At 41.0% G+C, this 23086-nt stretch overlaps 1 protein-coding gene across 2 annotated transcripts; it reads left to right on the forward strand.

Moving 5' to 3' along the window:
• The first annotated feature begins 213 nt into the window (after nt 1-213).
• rusc1 (RUN and SH3 domain containing 1) lies at nt 214-19755 on the forward strand. 2 transcript variants are annotated; one of them, XM_044116795.1, is made up of 12 exons: nt 214-319; nt 3461-6712; nt 10214-11050; nt 13610-13732; nt 13820-13896; nt 14879-15051; nt 15339-15446; nt 15563-15609; nt 15888-16378; nt 16472-16704; nt 16994-17161; nt 18319-19755. In XM_044116795.1, exons 2-12 carry the CDS (start codon nt 3586-3588, stop codon nt 18482-18484), a joined length of 5550 nt encoding a protein of 1849 aa, XP_043972730.1. In that variant the 5' UTR covers nt 214-319; nt 3461-3585; the 3' UTR covers nt 18485-19755. The 2 variants fall into 2 exon arrangements, with proteins under 2 accessions (XP_043972730.1, XP_043972731.1); XM_044116796.1 differs by lacking the exon at nt 10214-11050.
• Nucleotides 19756-23086: the final 3331 nt, after the last annotated feature.

Here is a 23086-nt window from a genome sequence, read left to right on the forward strand (position 1 = left end):
TGATTTTGTTCACAATTAACCTAATAAATCTATGGCATATGTAAACAAATTTCAGGACAATTTATTATTTATAAAATACTCTTTATTTTAATTTTTAGCCCTAATTATTTGAAGAAAATACGGGAAAAAACACAATGTTATGACTATTATGCTGATACCAGCAAGGGGTTGGCTGGGCAAAAAGGAGGCGTTTCTGTGTTCTCGCGAGAAGACAGACGATAAGGCCGTTAACAAGGAGAAGAATCTACATCCTCCCGGACTTGGATGTGAGAGAGACATAGGAGATGGAGACCTTCACCCATCTTTAAACAAATCCGACGTGAGTAATTTTAATACTACATTTATTTGCATGCATGTATATTGTCTTTTTAAGAGTACCTGCTTTAACGAGTCATGTCAGAGAAATGTCATGATTTAACATGGTTAAAAACATAGAATTCCGCTTGAGGTCGTGATATGTAGATTATGTAGGTTTAAATATTTTTTATTTAATAATATGTTATTCATATATACGCATATTTGAGTTAGAACATGGATAAAATAGAAGTTAATGCCATAAAGCGTTATAAATGGGGCGTGTGGGCCTGTTTGAGAGCGATGCGGATGGATGTAGCCCCCTCCTCCACCCATCCTCAGCCCTGTCTCCATCAGCTCTGTGGGATCCATGCAAACAAGGTTCTGCACGGGACCGTCCAAACACACGCAAAGATAGGCAGTAGCTTATATTTTAGTTACTTGGTGTGCTGGCTTCAACTTGCATTCCTGAGAACAAACAGATTATTGAGTCATTTTTGTTCCCGTTGCTGTGAAGGACAATATATATATATATATATATATATATATATATATATATATATATATATATATATATATATATATATATATATATATATATATATTTGGTAAATTTTTTCTGTATGTGAGTAATAGCCCTCTGTGGATGGGCTTTAAAAAGGAGAAGGCACACTCAGTGATGTGCTGATTATTTCATGCTCCAGTTACATCTGCGTTATGCTCCAGGTATTGGGCATTTTTTTCCCCCCCTACAATCTTTTTCATTTGATGTTGCTCTTCCTTCCTTTTATCAGCTTGTGGCAGAGATGGAAACACTATCGACTCATGATTACTGAGGAAGCGTTCTGATAAGATGACAGTTCTATCTACACGGTGCCATTCAAAAGCATTCGTGTTCCGTCAGATTGTCCGGATGTTGTTACATTTTAACTGCAAACTGCTTCATGGGGATGTCATGTTAGACCATCACAAAGTGCTGAAGTCACTACATGTCCTTACATATTTTTAATCAGTTTAATTGATAATCTGAGCTTGACTGCATCTTTTCACAACTATGATCAATTGAAATGTGTGCATGATTGGCCTGAATTTACTTTTTTTTAAAAAGACGTGTTATGGACTGCTGCTATATAAATGAACTCAACTGAACTGAGTTGGGGCTGCACAGTGGCGCAGTTGGTAGAGCTGTTGCCTTGCAGCAATAAGGTCCTGGGTTCGATTCCCGGCCCGGGGTCTTTCTGCATGGAGTTTGCATGCTCTCCCTGTGCATGCGTGTGTTCTCTCCGGGTTCTCCGGCTTTCTCCCACAGTCCAAAAACATGACTGTCAGGTTAATTGGTCTCTCTAAATTCTCCCTAGGTGTGAGTGTGTGTGTGAGTGGTTGTGTGTCCTGTGTGTCTCTGTGTTCCCCTGCGACAGACTGGCGACCTGTCCAGGGTGAACCCCGCCTCTCGCCCGGAACGCAGCTGGAGATAGACACCAGCAACCCTCCTGACCCCATTAGGGACCAGGGTGAACAGAAAATGGATGGATGGATGAATTGAGTTGAAGTAGAAAGAAAATTATTCATAGTTTTAGATAAAATAAAAAAATTAAATAAACTCATAAAACTGGCATGTGCACTTTTACTCAATCTGGCATCTGACACCCCTAAATAAAATATAAAGTAATCAATTGCCTCCATAAGTGACCTAGTTAGTAAAAGGTGTTCTGATTTGTGTATTTTCATTTCATGCTGAACACCCAGTCCTAGCTGCCAAAACATGGTGGTGTTTTTATCATCCTGTGGGGATACTATGTGAAGAAAGTCAGAATTGGTGACGGATGTTCACATTTACTATCTATTCAACCTAACTTGAGATGGACAATACGCCAAAGTGCTTGGTTTCAAGTATTAACTTATGGGTCTGGAATCCAAATTCACACAGCACTTTTCAGCATTTTACTTGCCAAGTAAAGTTAGGAAGCCATGCTTTCCTTTTAAAATATATCAAAGTTTTTGGTTGTAATTTAACGATATGTGAAAAACTTTTACAAAGCACCGTGTTAGGCGAACCGAAGAAATTTAATACCAGGACTTGGTATATATATTTTTTACAATAACATCAAAGATGAAAAATAACACAAGTAAGGTGGACACAATCTTTGCAGAAAATGAGAAAAAATGACAAGGTGTAAGAAATTTAGTTGTATAAAAGTACCATAGTCACATCTTCCAAGTAATGTCCACATTTTCAGAGTACAAACATTTAAATGTGCCATTTTATTCTTTTATACCTAAATATTAGTGATTAATTATGTAATATTTTAAGAGTAGCTTGTTAGATTCTGTTCTTTTCCAATGTCAGGGCAAAAATATTAAGAAAGAATGAAAAACTTGTTTAAATGAAATGAAATTTCATGTTGAGCCTCCTGAGGGAGTCTTCTTGCTGTCAGTGTTTAAGTAGCTGTAAAAAAAAAAATAAAAAAATAAAAAAAGGGTCCTGTGGCAGCCATGCGGTGGATAATAAAACCACTCAAAAAGTAGTTCATAATTCATGTTGATTTTGAAAAGGACAGAAAATGAAACATGGTATTAATCTGAAAAAAGAAAAGTCTTAAAAATGATCCAGCACCCGTAAAATATTAAGTATAGTCCAAAAGTGGAATTCAGTTTCACTCCTGTTTGGGTACGCTTCTCTTCAGGAAGTTCAGCGGGAGCCTCTGTGGATTTGGTAAGAATATGGGTGAAACCTAAGACAGGGAAATTCTGCAGAAAGTCTAAAAAAGTTAAAAGGGTGTGAATCCCTTTGTATGCTATGAAGACTTGTAAACCCATTTTACTGTCAGAGTTTCAGCAATACAATTCAATGTTTTTGCAAGGCACTGTAGATATGCAGATATACAAAGAAAGAATAGAATATCCCTACTCATGCAGAGCAGAGTGTAATAAAAAGACATCATCAGATGTTATTTTCTCTGACATCAACAGCATGAGACAAAGTGTTCTCTGGAGATTTACTCTGATATCTGTAACACTGGATTTTAATGAATATATTATAAACTACGTCAGCTTCACTTCAGTTTAATATGAAACAAAGACACGTGTAGACACAAAAAAACTGGTGTTTGGTGAGCCCAGCCTGCTCGTAGAAATGATTCATCATGTGTCTTCTTTGATGTTGCAGGATCTTGGGAGTCAAGCCAAGATGTGACTTACGGTGCATCTTAGACAGGATCCGTCCAGAATTTCCAGCACCAGTTTCTATAGCAACAGAAGTATCTGAGAATTTTAAATAGTCCCATTCCCACGATGCAATCGTCCTCCCAGACTCCAAAGCCGCGGCGTTTCGATGCCAGCAGGCGGACCGCTAACTCAGCTGGGTCCAAGCTTCGTGGCTCTAGTCTTCAGAAGGAGGATAAAAACATGAACACAATCACCACCCCATCCCCAAGGCGGGCTGTTAAAGCCCCTGCTGCTTCCTCCAGGAGCAGGACGGCTGCACAGCCACGAGCTCCTATAATCCAGTCCAGACCGAGCTCTCAAAAACAAGGTCCCACTGCTTCCAGATTGGCCAAACCCAAACTGAAGAGCACTCGGCCATCTGCAGCGACCCGGAACACGCCAGACGTCGCTGCCCCTCCTCTGCCTCTTCCCTCCGTCCTCCCTCTGGATCCAAACTGCAACGAGCCAAGCCTCCCTTGCCTGTGCTGCGATGGGCGCTCCCCTCAAGACAACAACAGCATGTTCAACCATAACCACAACAACAACAACACCGTCTCCATCAGACAGCAGCTGCAGCTACCTCCTCCTCCTCCTGTGGTTCAGTTGGCCCACAAGCATGATGGGATGAAGGCCAAAGAGCCAGTTCCCTCGCATGCGGAGCCCTCTGCCCAATCTGCTGCCAATCTGGGAAATGATGTAAAGAACACAGATGAAAATGCAGATGTGGACAACAAGAAAACTGTAGATGAAGATGATGAGGAGGAAATGAGCAGCAGAGACACTGCTGTCGATGATGATGAGGACGATGAGACAGATAGTGATGATGATGATGATGACACCCTGGTGCCGTCATGCTGTGACTGCCCCCCATCCCTCTTGGAATTCTCACTCTCCTCTTCCACTTCATCATCCTCCACTTCCATCAGCTCCTGCTCTGACCTGGAGTCTGACTGTGCTGATCAGTGCGCTTCCATGTGCTTCTTACACGACCAGGACCATCTGTCTGCTGCTTTGAACCCCAAAGACCAATTCCCTGAGTTCAAGCATCCCTCATCTCTTCCACTTAACAAGAATCCTTTCTCCCTAACCTCTTGTTCCCCAGTTGCCTCTTGCTCCCCTGATGAGGGTTACCCCTCTGCGCTTGACTCCCCTTCTCCTGACTACTTAGGGGTAAAAGGCGACTCTGATGCTAACAAACTAGATTTACTTGACTTCCTAGAGTCTGTAGGGGAGTTTGGGAAAATGGAGCGGTTCAGCCAGGTTATCCAAGTTGCTCACTGGGATCTGGAAGGGGAGCAACACTGGGATGTACTGAGGGATCGCCTAGATCACCTGGATCGTTTAGAAAAAGTGAATAGGGAAGTGAAGCTGGCCTACATTGCCAGACTTCACGAGAAGGGCTTTGATCTTGAGGATCTGGAGGAGCAGGACCTCTCAGATATTATGGATGAAATGGGGAACATCGACATTCCCTGGAAGTTGTATAAAACCCGTGACGGAACAATGGGGGAGTCTCAGGAGTTTTCAGATGCTGGAGTTGATCTCACCGCTCCATCAGACTGTGAAGATCCTCTTGCTCCAGACTCCCTCACCCCTTCCCCCATTGAGCCGCCACCCAGACCCCCCAAACCTCCTGCCCGTCATGCCAGCGTGAGCTCTGATCTCCACACCTACATCAACATCAGCAGAGAGACCACCTCCATGGCCGTCGCAACCTCCCCCACTTTGTCCACTTTCTCCCCCAACTCCTCTTCGCCCACATTCTCAACATTTCGATGTGAGAAGCCCCTCCCTCCATCTCCACCATCCATCCCTCCTCTTCCTCTCTCCAAACCAGTCCCCTACCTCACCCTTTATACCACTCCTTCCCCACCTCCGTCCATTCCCACTCCAACCCCACCCATCCCTCCACCCCGTAAGCGACACCTGGCCAGGAAGGAGGCCCAGCGCCTTGCTGCTCTTCAAGCTGAACAGGAAAGAACTCCCCTCTCTCTGCCACCACCCACCACACGCCCTCCACCATTGCCTCCTCCACCTGTCATCTCAGTGTCTGGCTCCTTCTCACCCCCCGAAATACCCCCACCACCTGCCCTGCCCCCTCCGCCCTCCTTCCACACATTGGACGTGGAGATCCGGAAGCTGCTCATGCTTGCCGGACTGACCCAAGCCGAGCTCCTTAAACTCAGCCCTGAGCTCAGTGTCTGCGTTGGGGAGTTGGACGATGAGGAGGAAGCAGATAATCACTTTACATCTCTCGAGTCCAGAGAGTTCAGATTACAAGACAGCGAGGCAGAGAAGGAAAATGACACAGGCAAAGTGGGTGGAGACGGAAAAGCATTTGAGGATGGCAATAAGGAGGGGGAAAGTAAAGAAAGACAAAGGACCACCTCTTTCACTGAAATTGCAAGAAGAAGGAAGAAGAACAGTGCTTTGGTGACAGATCATTACTACAGCACAAGTTTTAATAATCCACATGAAGCAACAGTAAAGACTTTCTCTTATTCAAATGAGCTACCAGATTCTCCTCCACCTCCTCCACCTCCTCGTCCTTTGCCTCCCATCCCACCTTCTTTAGCGCCCCTCAAAGTCAGCACTTTGCCTGCTAACTCTGAGCAACCTGAGCGCTTTGATTGGCTTATAGCTTTCACACCTGAACGTGAAGCCCCACCACAGCTCCCAGTACTGGAGAAGAGAATATCCACCACTGAAGTCCCAAAAAAGCTCAGGTCATCAGGCTCCTCTCCAGGCTCTGGTCCAAAGGTGACTACGTTTAAAGAGCTTCGTTTCCGCAACAAGAGCACCTCCCCTCCCACAAAGGTGATCACAGATCCTGAGCCCGACCCCACTGTTATCACCCCCGACCCAGATATACTCTACAACCTGAGGTGGAGGAGGGAGAAGGCTGGTAGTGACGGCAGCCAGTGGGAGTACACTTCACAGGCCCAAGCCCTGTTCATGCAGCCGCCCCCAGCCCTCACCTCCATGGCCGCCCTGAAGGAGATGCTGCAGAGAGCTGACAAGGAGGGTGGACAGCTGGAGCTGTGCCCATGGCAGAAGATCGGCTGCTCAGTCAGTGACAGCAGCCTGTGGAATGTAGGCCAAGACAGGGAGATGAAGGAAGAGATGAAGGAAAGGAAGACAAAGAAAGGAAAAGAGGAAGTAGAGGTGAGAGGCCGGGCTGATGGAGGGAGAACTTTTGAATCGAGAACTTCTGGTGAGTACAACTTTCATGAGCCAACAAATAACTAACAAGGGCATTCCAATTTAATACAGTTGAACACCTTAAAGTGATTTCTCATTCTCACACAGAAAAGTGGTCTTAGTTTTTAATTCACTTCCCACTGAGCCTCAAAAGAGTTAGCAAAGAACCAATTTGATCTGTAGATACTTTATGACCAACAGGCAGTGAAAATGCCACACATTGTTCCAATTTTTTTACTTAAATCTATAACAAAGCAAAAGTTTTTTAGATGCAACAAGCCTTGTTGAACAATCTTTTAGCTAAAAAAAATTTTTCAGAAGTATTCTTATATTTTTCAGTCTTTCACAATTTGTTATATTGCATCCAGAAAACTTCAGTATATTTCTGTGAGATTTGATGTGGTAGACCACCATAAAGCAGTACATGTGTAATTTTGGAGGTAAAATTACACATTATCCACATGATGTGATGATGATGTTATCATCCACGCTTAACCTTGCGTCCAGTCCAAAAATGTTTGATGAATTAATGATTTGTTTTAAGTATTTGGAAGTAAAACATGAAGATATAGGAGGTTTTGTACAGTCCTGTAGATGTCTTTTTTTATATGTCCATTACAAACTGTAAATTAAAATTGAGATGATAAGATAATGAAAAGAGTAGAGGGGATAACAAACAGGTAGATAGGCTGCATTCTCATATCCTCAGTCATGCAAAGATTATTTCCTTGGACATTTTCCTCCTTGTTATCTCGTAATAGAAAAACCAAGATGGATGAAAATGTTGACTCATTAATGGTAATGGTACACAGAGCATGATTCACAGAGTGAAAGTAAGGGTGATGTGATGGATGGCTGCTAATGAGGGGTATGCAGCGAGAGTTTAAGAGTGAGGGAACCACGGGAGTGGAAGATGAACAGCCGTGAAGATAGATGAAGTAATACGAGATAAAAGAGGTGGTTGGAAACTTTCCAGCCAGCACATCCTCCACTGGCTATCAAAGTGTGATTTCATCACAAACTTATTCAATTATTTATCATCTCTTCATTCTGAGGGTTGGGGGATAATGGAAGAGCACTAAAGTCTACATTTTCAGTTTTCTTATTTTCCTAACTGGATCCCTACTCAATCTGGAATGTAGGGAATCTGATTGTATTATTTCTCAAGTCTGGGAAAAGTAGGAAAAAGGCAAATAAGAGTAAGGAAAAATACTTGTATTTCCTGGCTTTATTATCACTATTTGTGTCTAAAAGGGCTCCTTCTTTGCTATGTCCTGTCTTCCTTGGTTCAGCAAAAATAATTGTTGATTTAGGTATATCAAGGACAACTTGCTTTTGATAGCTTTCTCTCTCTGATTATTCCTATTAACATTGATCATTGTTATTAATGACATTATGATTTAAAAACAGCTTTTTCTATTTTCTCAGATTAAATTAGCAATTTTTTTACACATTGTAAACTGATGGATTTAATTCCCATCAGTTTATAATGTGTAGGATGGTTGCTTCCCTGTATCCAGTCCTCCAATATGAAAGGTTGTGTTATTTCTTTAAGATCTTGGAGTGATGGGATGTGCTGTGGTGGCCCAGGGGTTAAGCACAACCCACATATGTAGGCTTAGTCCTCGATGTGGCTGTCGCAGGTTCGATTCCCGGCCAGTCGACCTTTGCTGCATGTCTTCCCCTTCTCTCATTACCCACTTTCCTGTTAATTAACTATCAAATAAAAGCCACTAGAGCCTTCAAAAATGATCTTGGAGTGAAATATCTCTTTGATAGGTGTCTGATCGATGCAGTGGTGCTGATCATCTTTTCTACCGCTCATGAAGAAATTAACAAGTTGTTTTTTTCCTGAAATGTATGTATTTAGAGGAAAATGAAACAACTTATGAAAAGGTGTGTACTCCTTTAAGAGCCAAAGGGGTGGATCTCTGTGTACAGGCCAACTGCTAAGAGTTTTGTTTTGATAATAGGAAGTAGCATATGTTGACTTCAGTTCAAAGGGAGCTCAAGTCTAAACAAGGTACGACTTCTCTCTCACCTCTTCTTTTAGCCTGGCAGAAAACTGTAGTGCCACTCTGAGGCTCTACAGAGCCGAGGTTAGAGACTGAAGTGTGTTATCTCTGTCTACTGACTCAGCATTCATACGCTGACTGCTGTTACTGCTGGGGAGGACAGGAAGGTAAAAGCAGGGGAGGAAACAAAGGCGAGAACTGACATAGGGAAGGCAATCTGGAGATGGCACCGCACTGCAGTGAAGTTTAAAATACTTGAAGTAGTTTATGGAGTCTAAAAATTTACTATGTTCATATACTTTTCTCAAGGAAGTGATAGAAAGTGAAACTGCACTGTGTTTACACCACATCACCTTTGCAACTTTAATGTATTAATGGATATATTTTTTTTTTTACTAGAAATAAATATCTGAAAGGTGTGACATGCAATTTTTTTCAATACCTTTGACTATTCTTTTTCTAATTTCCTTGTGCTGTGATTGCAGCTGAAAGTCTTCTCTCTCTATCAGCTTCTAGGGACATTATATTGCATATTATTATGGTTCAGGCACAGTCAGATTGCTGCTAGCATCTGGGGCCAGGTATGTTTCATGTTTTATCCCAGATTCTTAATTGCATTTAGGTCTAGACTTTTACTGAAATGATATTACTTCTATACCTCATTTAACAAGATGGACACCTTCTAAAAAGTTCCACTTTTAACTCATTAGTCCCCATGATATTTTTCCAAAATTACTGCGAGTACAGCTGGATTTATTCTCAAATGAAATTGCACACATGTATCTCTTAGAGCAATTGCTAGATTTTATTTAGCTAACTAAATCCATATGCACACAATGTTTTATTTTAAACTGTTTGAAAGCTAATTATTAATTTCCTGTATTTGTGCAATTATTGACTACTTTGTGTTGGTCTATCACATAAAACCCCAGTCAAATACTGAGGTTTTAAAAGCATTTATTTATATAAAATCCAAAATTGAAAGACTTCTGTTCAAAGCTGCCATCTGCTGGTCATACGATATAATTCAGGATTCAGTTGCTGCCAGATTTTCTTTCATTTTTGTCTGGACAAACAAAAACACACACAAATGTTGCCCTCACAGCTGTTCTTAATATTTGCTTAACTGTAGTCTGAACATCACATGTGGGGGTCCACAGCCACACTAACCCTTATTTAAAAGAAGTGGAATTGAACTTAGTCAGTCAGCCTCTCTGGCTCCTGTGGTCAGTTTTTAAATGTGAGCTAAGTCTAAGTCTAGCCCTCTGTTATTAGATGATGGAGGCTGAAATACTGTTAGAATTGTGCATTTTTCTCCTGTTTTACACTAACATTCTCTACATCTCTCTCTCCTTCCCATTTCTTTGCCACATTATGACTTTGTTTTTTTTCTCACGCATCTATCCCACTCGGTTGTATCCATTGTATGTCCATTGCTTGGCTTTATGTCTGCCCTATCCTGACTAATATGTTTCCGCTTAATGCCCTGAACTGAACAGTTTCCTCACCCCCGCTGTCCCTTACCCGGTCCCCCCAACCCTACTTCCTGCATTCCGCCTTCCCTTCCCTCCACTCAGACCCCCATAACTCGCAGCTCCTCGCAGATCGGTGGTCCTCCAACAAACAGGCCAACGAACAAAGGGGTCCTGCTGCTGCAGACTCAGCTTATATCCACAAAGACGACTCCAGCTCTCTTGTAGGCTCTGGATTTGATGATTCCCTGGCTGATTTCCGCGCAGACTCTCATTACTACAGAGACATTTTCAGTGAAAACACACATTCAGCTTATAAGTACGGCAACGATTCCAAAACCAACACTGGGGACTTTGAGTCGAAGTGTAATTTTGACTCACTCTACTGCAGCGATTCAGAGAAGCGAGACGACACCCACATCTCGTTTAGTGGCACCTCCGGACCGCAGGGCTGCACCACTCCATATAAGAACATAGATGTTATGATGAGTTACCCAGACAGCTTCGGTGCTGTGGATTCTCTGTATTCAGAAAGGCACTGCCAGGCAGACGATAGCAGGATTAAGGCCAGAATGTCCAAAGAGCTTCCTCCCCTTCCCACATGCTACCTCTACCACCCTAAAAACTGCCCGCTCCACCGGGGCGCCCCTCCGCGCCTCTCCCCCATCGGCGCCCTGTCCCCTCCGCAGCGCTCTGGAGCTCTCCCGCTCTCTCGCCTGAACTCCCCGCTCTTTCCCCGTTCTCACACCCTTCCTGCCCTCACTGCTCCCCTCTACTACCCAAACCTCTACCCTCCCATCCCACCCAGGGCGCCCTCTCTGCCCCCTAAACTCTACCAGGGTCCTCCGCAGCCACATGTGGCGAGTAAGAATCTTTCCTACACTGCATTTCACATTTTCTCAGTCTTTTTTTTAAATTATTAATTTATTTATTATTTTGCTAGACATTTAACTTGTGTGTATTTCACTCTGGAGTGGTTGTTCCCTTTTTCAGCTTTGAGGGAGTTTTCCAGATTTGAAAGTAGCCGTAACTATAGCTATTTGTGCTATCAGAGGGCAGCTACCTGCATGTCATCTGATATGTCCTACCTCCGCTCTTCTTTCAAATCTGCAAAAAAGGTCCTTCAGACGGGGAACAGCTGGTCCTGTCACAGCGTGTCTACAGTCACTCTGCTCAATCTGTCTCTCTTTGTCCTCCCCTGTCTGTTTGTCTGTGTTGGACTGTTCTGGCTTCTCTCCTTGCTTTTCTTCTGTTTCTGCATGATGTGTTAAAATTGACACATGCATCTCAGCCAAAGCACACCCACAGCACAGTAGATCTTTAAATTACAGAGAAAATGTAATAAGTGTTTACTTTGTTCCTTGTTTCCCCCTCTTTGATAACGGTTAAACCTTCGTAAACAGTGGATTTTAAAAAAGTCTATCCGCTCTATTTAAAATGCCAGGGGGTTTATTATTCCAGAACTTTTCTACATTTAATACCTTTAATGTTTTAAAGGATTTTCAAACTTTCTGATTTTTTATTTTTTACTTTTTTAGGGCTGGGTGGAGTGGATAAAAAACCCAAAAAACTTTAAAAATGTAGTTACATAGGTTTGCACACTTTTTTCTAACTGGGATATTTTTATACCTACTACTACTACTAATTATAATAACAGTAACAATAATAGTAATACTGATAAAGATGTAAACATTTATGCAACCAAATTTCTTAGTTTTATTTGTCTTTTAAAAAGATTACTGATTTTTATTTTATTTTTTGACTTATAAGGGTTACAGGTCAATTTAAAGGTCTGAAAGGATTTATTGAAGTCTTATTTTTCATGTCACAATGCCTTGGCATTTTAATACAGTCATTTTATAGACTTTCTACATCCACTGTATGACTTTGTTCTATAAATACCAGTGTGTTCACAGCACCTGTGTTTGCACATTTGTTATTATATGTCCCGTTATTTTTGTGGCAACACCTACAGCTGTTTCTTTTCAGCTTCTTGTTTGTCCAGGTTTTCTCACTGTAAGTTTGTAGAATGTTTTACGCACACTCACAAAAACCTCTGACTTCATGTCATATATTTCTTGAAGAAATTCATAGATGAACGTTTCTGCTCTGTTACTGGAGCCTTTCAAAAACTAGAGCTTTATTTTATTCTTCCTTTACTAATAATGCTGGGACATATTGAAATTTGGACCTCGAGGGTAAATTGTTTGAAACCTAATGACAGCTCTTGATTAAGTTAAACTATCAAATTAACTTAAAAAATATGATAGTAACAAGATTTTCTTTTCAACACAGTGAAGACTGTTCAGTTTGTAAAGTTATTGTTTACATCTCCACAATTCTATATTTTCTTTGTAACTAGATCTAGAATAAAATGTCTCTAGCGTACTCCAGGAAAAATATTATTAGGGAAATATTACAGGCTGTTCGTGTCTCGCCATGAAACGTCAACAGTAATTCTTGCTTTTCACAGTAATAAATTGTAGCGGTGTGTTCAACTCTCTTGCACATATTAATTGGCTCTCCCTCAGGAGAAACACTTACTATTCCAAGTTGAGGTTATGCTTGGCTGTGCTGGTTGCTGGGAGACCAAAGTAAGTTCAATTTAAATGCAACATTGACCTCAATACAATCAGCCAAACATTAAATTATTAAATATGGTTATAATATTTGAACTTTAATAGTAGCAGAGAAGACGTTGTTTGTTGAACAGAGCAGATTTTCCAAATTTGCAACAGTTTAGCTACAATTAAATGGGTGATTGATATTCAGTAGATTTCATCACATTTACGTTTTAAAAAAGAACATAAAAATAATTCCTAAAATTTTGTTAGGGTGAGATGTGTGGCTCTACATGTGATGAACTATCTACTTCAGAGAAAATCACACTTTGCACAGTTTTAAAAATGTAACTCTAAACTGTTGAGACTGATTGTTCTAATTACTGTGAGACTTTCAGGATTAGCTCTTTTGTCTTTTTTCTTTCATTTAAAACCCAACTCCCTTGCAAAGGATAATGTTTGTAGTTTTGAAAGAATCACAATAATTATTGGGGGCCAGACATTCACACTGGAAGCGCTTTGAATAAAGCTTTAGGAGTTTGTAAGATTTCAGGAATTTGTTTTATGAAATCTGTGATATGAATTGAAAGCATTAAGTGAGTCAGTATGGGTTGATTAATTTCCTGATAAATTTGTGAGCTGAGGTTGATGCATGGGCTTCTGTTTAACTCTCAAGCTGACAAGAAGCCATCATTACGGATTCAGATGTAAAACAACCTCACTACTGTGGCTCCAACACTCACAGGATGTGCTCACAAAGCGCCATCTGCTTACATCTGCCTAATTTCACTTAATAACACTCATATGTTAGTTTTGCTTAGAAATTGAAGCTGTATGTAATTATTTCCTCTGCCGCTGCAAGCCGTTCGCAGTGTCTCGTTTGCCGGCTCCGTACAGAAGATAGACGTTCCCTGGATGGGCGAGGATGTGGAGCATTCAGTGAGGGGTCTCGGCCTTACCTCTCTGTGTATGCAGGAAAAGAAAGGTGTTCATTCTTGCAGTTGTATTATGTTTTGGTCTATTGCATGTAACCTTACCACCCAGTTCTTATCTTATTATTTCTTCTCTTCAGCTCTTGTCAGTGGAGTCAGTGCTGCAGTGGAGGCCATCTTGGCTCAGTTCAGTTCTTCTCGGACCATAGTCCAGAAGGTTAGTCCCTAAAGAGCAGATTTAATTACTTTGTTCTTTTTGCAAGTGTGTAAATGTATAGATGTGGGGTTTTCAAAGAGAATAAGCAATTTTTAAACATGTTTAAAAAAAAGAGTGTTTTGAGTCATGCCCACAAAAACAGGAATGCTTTATCATACATGGATGAGGACCCTGCACTACAGTCTTGAAGACGGTCTCTCTATGCGGCTGTAGAAAAATAACCGACTGTTTTAACAAAAACAGCCTTCTTTCAAAGGAAACTGTTGAATGAGTGTGTGGTCACTTAATACACACACAAAAAGGGCATAAAAGCCACTTTCATTACAAAGATCATACACAGTTCATGCCTTGGCCAGTACAGACTACCTGAACAGGGAGTAAACATCCAGACCACCTGGAGATTGCGAGCATTGTTTGTGAGCATAAAGTTTGGGATGTAATAGAATGCTTATGCCAATAATATCTGGAGTATTTTTCTTCCTCTGTGCATGGCCTAAATACAGCTAATCAAAGAGAAAGGGTTTGACTAAAGCTGCTGTTCGATTCCTTTTACTTCTCTACCAACCACAAAATGTGTAACATCTGGAAGAGGCTTTGGAGAGCCAAGCAACCTGGTTTTGTGAGAAAACTAAGGACTTATAGTTTGAAAGGGGAGACAGAAATTTTTTTTTGGACTACTAGATTACTCGAGAGCAGGTAAAGAGTCAAACACACAGATTATTTAGGAAAATGTGAGACTTTCACTATCGCTGCATGATTTCCTAATCTAAAGTATTCTGGTGACTTATTTGGATAAAATGGAAAGCTCTCTAAAAAATATTTGTTGAATTTCATCAACAAATATTTTCTTCAAACACTTGTCCATGAATTGCATATTTCCCTCCTTTTTCTCTTGAGCATTTCTTTCCAAACGTCTTTTTCAATTGCTGCAAACCTTTTAACTTATCCATTTCCATTTCCCTCCCCTGCATGTTCACCCCAGGCTTTATCAGGAGACAGCGCCATAAATCCATCTCTTGGCCGTCTGGTGCTGCAGTGCCTCTGCCCCGCCCTGCACAATTTGCTGACCGACGGCTTGAAGCCTCACCAGAGTGATCTGATTGCAGGCCGGAGGCCAAACTCAGCCTGGAGTCTGGTGCAGGCAACAACAAGGACAACAACGTTATGGACAGGTAAGCAAGGTACAATAGGTAATGTTATGCATATGCTACTGTGGTCTGGCAGTTGTCCTGGAGTTCTGCCCCCTGGTTGATGATGATAAACTTCAGTTTTATATTTCTCCCTCATCTCTGTTGATTTTTACTGTTCAAAACGCTGAACAGAGGAAACCAGCTGGATGCAGATATTGATCGTTGTATTAGTGCCAGGCTTCACAGCAGTATTTCAATCACCTGTCTTCCCTTTTTTCCCCTCTCGTGCTCTCTCACTCAACCATTTCTGCAAGGTCCCAAATCTCAAGCCTTATTTAACCTACAAATCCGGGTTGGCGAGCTGCCGCAGCTGAGACACAGCAAGCAGAGGTTCAATGCATTCCTCCTTGGTCTGCTAAAGTAAGGAATAGCTCTTCTTGCCTAACCCTGCGTAAGAGTTTGACATTTTGTCCTCTGGAAATGTTCTTATCACAACTGCTTATATCATTCTCCTTTCTCTGATTTTTCTCTTAAAGCACCAAGCTTCTAGATTTCTGGCTGTCTCATCTTCAATCTTGCAGCGGTACGTTTCTAAACCCTTAACAGATCTGGCTGTTGCTACAGTGCCTTGCAAAAGTATTCATGTCCCCAGAGATTTATGACATCATATTTTAGTGGAATTTTGTGTGATAAGCCAACAAAAGTACCAAATACCTTTTTTAAATACAATTTGCATTCAGTCCTATTTACTTTGCCACAAGATGTCTTTTACAGAACATTTCACCACTGAAAAATAGATTTTTCAAAATTCTCCTTTTGCAAGCAGGCCACTTCTAAAACCCTGATATTTCTCGACCTCAGATGTGCTGGAGTCATATTACCACCCTACTTCCTTTATGCGTCTGTCGCTGACCACCTGCTGGCCTCTTTTTGAGGAGCTGCTCCTCGTGCTGCAGCCCCTCAGCCTGCTCACCTTTAACCTCGACCTGCTCTTCCAGCACCATCATCTGGAGGCGGATTCTCACAGGCCTGACATGCCCAGATCTCCCCATCAGGAGGCCGGGCTCCAGGCTTCCCCGCAGGGCCAACTGAAATCCCCAGCTGGCAGATACATGGAGAGCCTCTCAGAAGTGGACTTTGGAAGCCCAGAACATTCACCAAATACAAATTCTTCACCGATTTTAAACAATGGGGGATCAGAGTCATCAACAAGTACAGATTCTGATCCTGTGAAGGCTTCGCCTAGTTTTGGGCAAACAAGTCCACAGCTGCTGTGGGTGCAGGAAAAGGAAATTGAAACTTTACCTCTTTCTAATGTAGATGAAGATAGTTTTACCCATCAAGCAGGACAGGTCAGTATTTTGTCATCCAATGCTTACAACCACTTGTGGTTGTACAGTTCTGTCAAATGGACTTTTGTGTTTCTTTTTTTACTGTAACTGTAGGTGATCCAGCAGAGCTGGGGAGCTGTTATGCGCTGGGGAGGTCGGCTGAGCCAGAACCTGGCCGACTTTAGCCTGTCTGCCGTGAAAAAGGAGGAGACGAACACCAACAGTCCTGATTTCCAGGACCAGACAGGAAGTGACTATTCCCCCGTCAACGGCTCTCAGGTTCCCTGGAGTTTGGGACGACTTTTTGGAGCCTCCAAAAGCCCTATAGGTCATACACCACCAACCAGGTGAGCCGCTGTCTTTACTGAGTACATCGGCACAGAGAAGGAACTTCTTAGGATGGAAGAATATAAACAAATTTTTTGCCCAGTATGTAGACAGGCTAAATATTTTTTGAACACTTCTAGGGTATTAAAGAAAGAACTCCAGCAAAACACAATTCTCCATCTCACTGAGGACAGCAATCTTAGATAATTTGCATGTAGTAATCAAGTGAAATTGAACTTTTATAATTTTCTGCCCACAAAATTGTACTGTATCTCATGACCCCACATGTCTGTCTTCTCCCATCCCCAGGCGTCCCTCTCAGTGGTTAGCTCCTGGTGTCACGGCTCTGACCCGAATGGTGAGCAGCAGTTCCACCCCAACGCTACGCGGAACCTCTGAACTTCAGGAAGGAAGAGACATAGAATCAGAGAAAAAGACAGACGCCACAGAAACGAAAGAAAAACCCAGACAATTCAGGTAGAACACAGAAACTCTGCAGATTCATGCCAGAGCCGCCTTTTCAGCTTGAGCTGCTAGAGATGCAGTTATTTACTCATTAATTTTCCATTTGAACTTGAAAGACACGTTTTGATATATTTTAGAACCTTTAAAAACCACTCAATTTGGATGAAATATCTAGTTGGTAAATGCATTTTTAACCCTAGACTGAAAACTCTCGGTGATACCACAATCTGACGTTAATGCCTCAATCACACCAGCTTATTTCATAATGAAACTGAGTGTGATGTATTATCCTAATGCTTTTTATGGTAAAGGAGGATATAAAAAAAATCATTTCTACAAAATGTTACCAAATATTAATTAACGCCAGCGTGATTATCCACAGTGAAATGAATCATGTAGTGATATTGACTAAAGAGCCACTAAGAGAGGAAGAAGAAATTTATAAAACCAGATTCTAGTTTTTTCTGAATGACTGTTCTTACACTTGGAGGAAAAATGGAGAAACTTGTAAGGCTGTGAACGCCTTCATCACCATCATGATGTGAGGAAGGAGAGGATTAGAGACTACAAACCTAATAGGAAGGGGCCAAAATTTTAGCAAACTATGATGGGAAGCTTTGTGGTGCAGAAACAAACAAAAAAACATGTTGGTTTTTTTGCAAAATACTCAGGAAATGTTTGTGAACTTTGACTTTAAAGAAAGTTCACAAAAAAGATGTTTAAATTTTATTTAATTGATATCAAAGAAAAATTAAAATACACTAAAACTTATATTGACATATTGGAGCTTTATTCAAACCAGAGTACTACAATGGAAAAAAAACCCTGATTGATGGATATTTAAATAACATCTTTTGCAATAATATACATGAAATAAAAACATCAGATTTAGACTATCAGTTATACAAGGGAATGGACTAGTCATGGAAAAAATAATAAAGACAACTTAATCTGAGGCAAACCAAGGCATGTCTCAGCTCTCTTTAACGCTCCAGGAACCCCAGTGGGTGTAGCAGAGATCAGAATAGCTGCTGCCATCATTTCTCTTGTTGAAGGAGTTCACCGACTGGTGACTCATCGCTCTGACCGGTCCTGGTCGTGACTCATCCAGTCCTGCTTCACATGCTGGCAGTATCGTTCTCATGGCTATCACCGTTCTTGTGCTCCAGGTCCGTTCGAACGCTGTGTGACCACGCCGGAACCGGTTCGGAGCTCAGCTTCTGCAAAGGCGAAGAGCTGGTGGTGCTGGGAGGCGTCGATCAGGATTGGATTCGATGTCGTCAGGGAGACAAGGAGGGGCTGGTACCGATTGGCTACACCTCTCTCATCATGTGACGTCGGCGCTGTAACTTCTGCACTAAAATCCATATTATATTAAATAAATATATATAACATATATACATATTAAAGATATTTTAAGTGAGTCTGGAGGGTTTATGGGAAGGTCGCACTACTCTGAAAGGGATATTTTACGTGGGTTTGAGCTGAGAGCATGACGCCATCTGCTCGGCTTCGCTTTCATCTCGAGTATTCTCCAGTTCTCTCCTGTTGTGAACATATGGGGATTTTTTTCCTATTAAAACTCATCCTGTTTGGTAGCTAATGAGTTTAAGTAGCAGGAACGCAGCAGATGGCGTGAAGTAATGACTCAACTCAAATTCAAACCGTTATCATTTTTGAGTGAAGTGTCCCTTTTAATGCTTTTCTTCCATTCCTGCGCTTCACGTCAGCTGCTGATCTGAACCTGATGGCGGGGGAGACCCTGTCCAGTAAGCGTGTTGTAGTCGACATCTTTGGAGCAGTCAGCTTCAGCGCTGCAGCCGGCAGGTCACTGAGTGAAGAAAGGATGCTAGAGTACTGCGCCGCAGCTCCTGTCTGCATACTGCGTGTCGATGTGGTGAATTGTAGCTGTGTAGGTCTGTGTTCCCTTATCAACCTCTCATCTCTGGCCCGGTTTGTGTGTGTTTCTGCGATTCTAGTAGAATGTATAATTATACATATATATAAATTATAATAAATCCATGTGTACAGCTATATTAACTGAGAGGGATTTTACCGAGACAGATAGATTACCAAGAGGGAAAAAAGTGAAACGGTAAAGACTGACATTATTGTGAGTTTGACTGATAAGAATGGGTTGATCCATTTTTACACGTGCAACTTGCCTCACATATAAAGTAGATGTTCTGCAAAGTAAGTTCTATATTTTAATTATAAAATCCAGCATCTTCCTTTATGCGTGCTTTTTGTGTTGCAAATGTTTTGCCATACATTAAGGTGCAAAAGATTTTTTCAAAGCACGATATCTTTAAACTTTGCTTCAGCTGAGCCAGACTTTGTTGTAATCTCTTAGTTTTCTTGGTCAATAATTCTCTGGGCTTTCGACGGTTGTTTTTTTTTTTTGGTGTTCTTTGAATATTGAATGCTTTTACACTCAATATCTGTCCACCATTTTCACTGATGATTCCTTTTTTTTTGTCAAAGCATTTACCTCTGACATAGTGCCTTGCAAAAAAAAGTGGTGTCCATAAAACTCCTCCCCAAAGCAATGTTTTGTAGACATAAATGTGATCCTGGGTATGGTTCTACAGTTGAGATTTTTGCAATTTTTGGGGGGCAAAATTACTCAAGCTCAAACTGGTTGGATTGATTTAGACTGTAATTATCCATTTTCAAGTCTTGCCACAGATTCTCAGTTGAATCTAGGTCTGGTCTTTGACTGGGCCATCATCACGTAAGTGTGTTTCGCTCCGGACAGGTTTTCCTCCAGGGTTGCCCTGTGTAGCTGATTTCCTGTCAACACAGATAACCATTACCACAGCATGATGCTGCCACCACTGCACTTCAGTGTTGGAATGGTGTATTCAGAATGATATACAGTACCACAAATTGTGTTTTGCATGTAGGTTAAAAAGTCAAATTTGGTCTCTTCCACATATTTGCTGAATACAGACATGTTTTTCAGTTAGATTCTGTAGTCAGCTAGAAGGTCTGGAACAAAAAGATTTGCAAGAAAAAAAAGCAGCCAAGGTCCAAAGAAAATTTCTGAAAGTCTGAAGAATTACTAATAAGGACAACTTTTAAAATGTTACAGGAAAGTCTGGCTCCTTCGAAGGCAAGCATAAAGGAAACAAGGAATGACTCAAGACTTTTGCAGTACTGTAATTTTCTGAAAATGATTACGTATAGCTCATAAAGTTTAACACTGAATGCATTTTAGTATAAGCATGAATGCTTTGAATGAATGACACATTAATATAACCCTCCCACTGGTGAAATATGAGACAAACAATCTGTAGCTCATCCTGTGGTTTGAGAAATAACCTCACAAAAACATTTTCAGCTCTTGTGTAACACTATCTGAAATAAAATATGAATGCAGCGAGAGGGGGGGAAAAAAATCCCTGAAGTGATGTAAAATGCTGCAGTGAAGCTTATAGGTTTGGTGGCTTTTCCTCAGCTTTTGTATTTATCTTCCTGCCAGGTCTCCTGATCATAATCATTGATATTAATGATAGTGGTGATGGTGGAAGTGGTTCGTTTGTACTGACGCCACTCATGAAACCCGTTGCTTTGCGTCATATTTATATATTTATTCGTTTATCTCTGGATTCTAGATGTATCGACGACTATGCATATGCTTAAACGTTGAGCTGCTTTGTTTCAAAGTCATCGTTTTAGTTTTCTGTACAACTGAGGCATTGCAAGATATCTTAAACTCTAAAGATACAAGATGAAAAGAGACTCGAAGACGTCTGGATTTGGTTCTGTAGGAAGGTTTCTTTACCACTGACAAATCAGGGAGAGCTCAATTCTTCAAAATATCCTTGTAGTTTCTATGTACGCCAGTGCCATGTAGCATGACATTACTGGCGCTACAGCAAAAGTCCAGTAGCAGTAAATGAAACCACTACATGCTCATACTGTAAATAATTCTCATAATAAAACACCATCAAATGGATAGTTATAAGAAATCTTCAGATTGAATATTATTGGACAAATAAAGTTCATTTAGATTTTTTTATGTGAAAGCTGATAATTTATTGGATGTACTATTTATTGATTCCAAGGTGTAGAAAAAGGAACAGCTCTCTATCTGTCTGGGTTCTGAAAGCGTGAGGGTGTGAACATGATGGCGGTGTGTGTGCGTGCGTGTGTGTGCATGTGCATATGGAAGTGAAAGTAGAGATGATGTGAGCACTTTCATGTGTCAGCACATCCTGCTGTTTCGCTGTGTGTGTGTAACAGAAAGCCTCCTTCTCTCTCTCTCTCTCTCTCTCTCTGGTGTAACGTAGCTTGTAGACATTTCCGAGTCCCAGTGTTGCATATAGTTGCGTACCCCTCTGGTGTCGGTCAATTGTCCACCTCCTGCATGTGCTTGTTTGTAAATACACCCAATAAAAATCATCTGTTCAAACCAAACCGTTCAGCTGTTTGATTCGCATGTCATACACAATACCTCACGTGGAAATCCCTCTTTGATTTTAAAAGATTTTATCCTGGAAGGAAAATTGAAATAGTTGAGATCAATGCTAACTGTATTTAAACTTTTTTTTTAACCACATATCCTTTTTGAATATCAAGCAGATAAAACAGATGACCTCTGTCTCAGTTATTATGAAACCCTTCAATCTGTAACTTAATTTCTTCCAACTTCAGAAAAATAATAATAATAATAATAATAATAATACAGTTTTCCTGAACCAGCTTGAAACAGGAGGATTTGGGAGATTCTACTCCAGGATAAATTGTTGTCTGGCCAGCAGAGATGTAAAGGCAACAAACTCACTCTGGGTGGATCTGAGTGGAGTTGACTCAGCTGGGGTCCCAGAAGTAGCAGCCATGGAGCAGGACACTAAATATAATCCCATTATGGGGAATTCTGCCTTAAAATAACCAGCCTAAAAATCATAAAGCTGTAGCCTCAGGACTTTTTTAACTTTTTTTAAAAAAAAATTTTTAAGAAATGCTTATTTTAAGTTTTATTCTGCCACATTTTATTATTTTTGTTCTAAGATTTATTTCTGAGTCTTTCTGAAATAAAAATATGAAGGAATGTACCACTCCTCAGTCTGTGAGAAAACTTGTGCAACAAATGGTTCAAAAATATCAGAATTGGTATCAGAATGTGTCGATGTAAAACTGCAAAGATTACTGAAGTTGTCTCAGCTCAGATTTATTTCCAGTGTGGTTCTGTTGGATTCATGAGCTGTCAATATCTTACCTGAAGTTGACAACTCTGGCAGTAGACAGTCTGGGCTCAAAAGCTCTTAATGCCAAACATTAGTTTTAATACTTTTAAACTATTGGATGCTTATTGACTCAGAAAGTCTATGGCCTCATAATAATCACATTCTGCACAGGTGGCATCCAATCAAATTCATGCTGGAACTCACTAAGCTCCTGACAGAAAATTATTCTTTCACAAATGGCATTGAAAGCAGTCTGCATCCCTAGGTCCTGGATTACATACACCTGTACCCATTACCATTATTTGAACATCTAAACTCAATGATTTGGGCCTCTAACGAAACCATTTTGGCTGTACAGGGCATCCTTAAGCATATTTTAGTCGTTTGTGGCACTAAATGACTGATGGGCCTGGTGAGCGGTTATCAGGCGAGGGGCGAGATACACCCTGATCAGTCACACACACTCAGACCTGGAGGCAGTTTTTAGAGTGTTCAAAGAACTTATCACTCATGTTTTTTGATTGTAGGAGGAAGCCAGAGTATCTGGAGAGAACCCATGCATGCACTGGAAGAATATACAAGAAAAACCTCAGCCCAGGTTTCGACCTTCTAGCTGCTAGGCAACAGTGCCACCAACCGCTTTACAGATCAGCCAGTCTATTGGAATTCACTTAAAATTAATATCCTTTAAAAAAACAAAACAAAAAAAAAACACTAAAATTTTTTGGTTTCAACATGTAATAAA

Source organism: Gambusia affinis, linkage group LG05, assembly GCF_019740435.1.
Source record: "Gambusia affinis linkage group LG05, SWU_Gaff_1.0, whole genome shotgun sequence".
Lineage (NCBI taxonomy): Eukaryota > Metazoa > Chordata > Actinopteri > Cyprinodontiformes > Poeciliidae > Gambusia > Gambusia affinis.

Excerpts from the sequence above, each read along its gene's own strand:
- rusc1 (XM_044116795.1), top strand. The coding sequence starts at position 3,586 with ATGCAATCGTCCTCCCAGACTCCAAAGCCGCGGCGTTTCGATGCCAGC. Across the intron at positions 13,733-13,819 it reads GTGTATGCAGGAAAAGAAAG|CTCTTGTCAGTGGAGTCAGT; the intron begins GTGTTCATTCTT and ends TCTTCTCTTCAG. Across the intron at positions 15,610-15,887 it reads TCATCTTCAATCTTGCAGCG|ATGTGCTGGAGTCATATTAC; the intron begins GTACGTTTCTAA and ends TCTCGACCTCAG.